Genomic DNA, 2,607 nt, shown 5'->3' on the forward strand with positions numbered 1-2,607 from the left:
ATTATTGTGGGTCTAAAAGGTTTCAACCGTGCTCTTACAGAGTAAAACGTATACTGTGATTTTTTTTACTTTTTTTGCGGAGTACCTGTCGGTAACATGGCCCTGTTCCATCATCTCTCTCCAGATTGCTGCCAACTCCTGGGGGAAGACCTGGGGAGAGAAGGGCTACTTCCGCATCGCCCGCGGGGAGAACGAGTGCGAGATCGAGGCGTTTGTGATCGGCGTGTGGGGCAGGGTCACCATGGAGGACATGCACAGCCACCAGCACCAACGTAGACGCAAGTAGAGACTCTGTGGATGCCCAACCCCCCGACCGTGGCCCCTGCCTGGTCCTGTCCTACTTCTCCTCACCCCCCCAGGGGAGAACCAGACAACCAGGCCCCCCCCCCCCCCCCCTCCCAGAGCTTGAACGTACCCCAGCATATCCACTCCACTGGCTGGGATCCAACCACAGAACCAACCCCCAGAACTGCGACTCCTTCCCCCTTTCAGCCATACTTTACTCTGTGGAACGCAAGCATCAACGCAACCACCACCCCCCCAAAACCCTATAATCCCACACCTTTTTACTGTTGTTTGTACTGGAGCAACCATCCCCACTCTACCACCATAACTCAAAGTTTATAGCAACCAAAAAGAAAAGACTCTAAGAAAAGAAACTATGGCTTCTTGTATTCCGCCTCGACCTTTGGCATCAAGATGTCGCTTTACGCACCTCAGGACCTTACTGTTCCAAAGAGCACATCTCCCAGAATCCTCTGCGTGACGTCGAGAGATGCACAGGCGTCGCGGTCTGATGATGACAGAGGGACTCAGTCTTATCCTCCCATCTTCTCTGTCATTCATTGTCATGTCATTCACTCATTCATTCATTTAGCCTATATATAAAGTAATCTCTCTCTCTCTCTCTCTCTCTCTCTCTCTCTCTCTCTCTCTCTCTCTCTCTCTCTCTCTCTCTCTCTCTCTCTCTCTCTCTCTCTCTCTCTCTCTCTTATTGTCTTTGCCAGTTTTTTTCTGGCCCCAAATCCAGGGGGACAGTTTGGAGCAGAGAAAAATCCGAGACGCGGGTTATCTAGACACCAAATAGGGCCGTGTCCCTTTTTAAACATACTAATATACCTGTTCGCTGTATATGTCAGACTCACTGTGCGCGCGCATCCCCGGAGCAGAAAGTTACATAATCCTGGTCAGAACAACGGGGCAGACTACACTATATTTGCATTTGTTATCCATGCTAGCGATTTAAACAATCAATCCATGCCAAAGAATAGATATGTAAAAGGTGAAAGACTCACACTTTCGACCTCTCCATAGAGCCCCGTCGTATTCTTTTAGCGCAGCAGCTCGCGCAGGTCTGGGGGTAACTTAGTCATGTGACTCAGTTGGTATTTCTGATTGGCTCGAACGCGGTATGTTTGGTAAACAGCGAACAGGTCTATAGCAACAGCCGCTCTAAAGCTCGGTTCGCGGTTCTTCGTGGCCTGAAACGACCGCGAACATGGGCTGCAGGTCGAGGTTTCAAATGCGCCTCTTTTGATTTGAAACGATGTGGACAGCGCTGTAGTAACATAGAAGTACCTCCATCAATGATTAGCCGATTGAAGAGGTCTCCAGTTCTTCGTCACCAGGCACACTGTCATCGTGGAGCTCGTGTCGCACCGCAGGAACCATGAACCACGGCCTTAATCGTGCAACAATGTAGTGTGTCACAAACATAACTGTCAATATATTGCTACACGTATATTCATAGTCTGCTGATCCCTCACTTTTCTCTTAGGGAGGGCATTTCTATACAAGTAATAGCTATAGACAATAGTTCACATTCCAATAATGTTGAATCGTACACTGGAAAAGTTAGGGGATTAGAATCGGGGTGGGATTTAGGAATGATAAAGGTAGAGTGAAACCCTTATTTTGGAAGTGTGGATGACTCATAATAGCCCCTCATTGATTATTAAATGATAGATTATGTTTTTGGGGGGAAACACCAAAAAAAACTAAAACATATCATTTTCATTCTGAGATAAATTCTTCATTCAGAGAATTTAAATAAATCCTTGAGAAATATAAAATGCTGAACCTATACGAGAATTTCCCCCGCCCACGCGTTTATCTCGGGGGGGGGGGGTGTCGACGATGAGTCGTCATGGCAATCACCTGTAAAATATGTACGACCGGGCCTTTGAATTGAAACATGACTATCCGCTGCCTGTCAAAAAACAAGCATTCCTTTAAATAAAGATAAAAACACACTTAAACCACCATGCTGCCATCCCTGACCCGTACATTTACTCTGTTAGAGACGACATGGCGAGTTAAGGTGTTGAAAAAGATTGTAAACACGGCGACCTTCCAGGGTTATCCAAGCCTTTACGAAACAGTGCTGTTTTTTGGGCCACTGTATAGTAAAAAAAATTAAAAATAAAATAAAATAAAATAGAGCGTTTGTTTATAATAGTATTAATCTATTTCATTCTGTGTACACTGTGTTACAAATATGAGGTGAAAATGTTATTTTTTTTGTTGCAGTTGTTGTATTTTACTCTTTATTATTATTATTATGACTTGCTTTGAGATATGCTATGTAGTGTCTTTCATATAACACAC

At 45.1% G+C, this 2,607-nt stretch overlaps 1 protein-coding gene across 1 annotated transcript in view; it reads left to right on the top strand.

Annotated features, from left to right (window-relative positions):
• tinagl1 (tubulointerstitial nephritis antigen-like 1) overlaps positions 1-2,195 on the top strand; it is a 125,286-nt gene extending 123,091 nt beyond the window's left edge. Inside the window, exon 11 of the mRNA XM_084312010.1 lies at positions 125-2,195. Coding sequence (XP_084168136.1) covers positions 125-286 — 162 coding nt within the window. The 3' untranslated portion in view covers positions 287-2,195. The remainder of the gene's footprint in view (positions 1-124) is intronic.
• Positions 2,196-2,607: the final 412 nt, after the last annotated feature.

The sequence above is a fragment of the Notolepis coatsorum genome, assembly GCF_963971535.1.
Source record: "Notolepis coatsorum genome assembly, chromosome: 4".
Lineage (NCBI taxonomy): Eukaryota > Metazoa > Chordata > Actinopteri > Aulopiformes > Paralepididae > Notolepis > Notolepis coatsorum.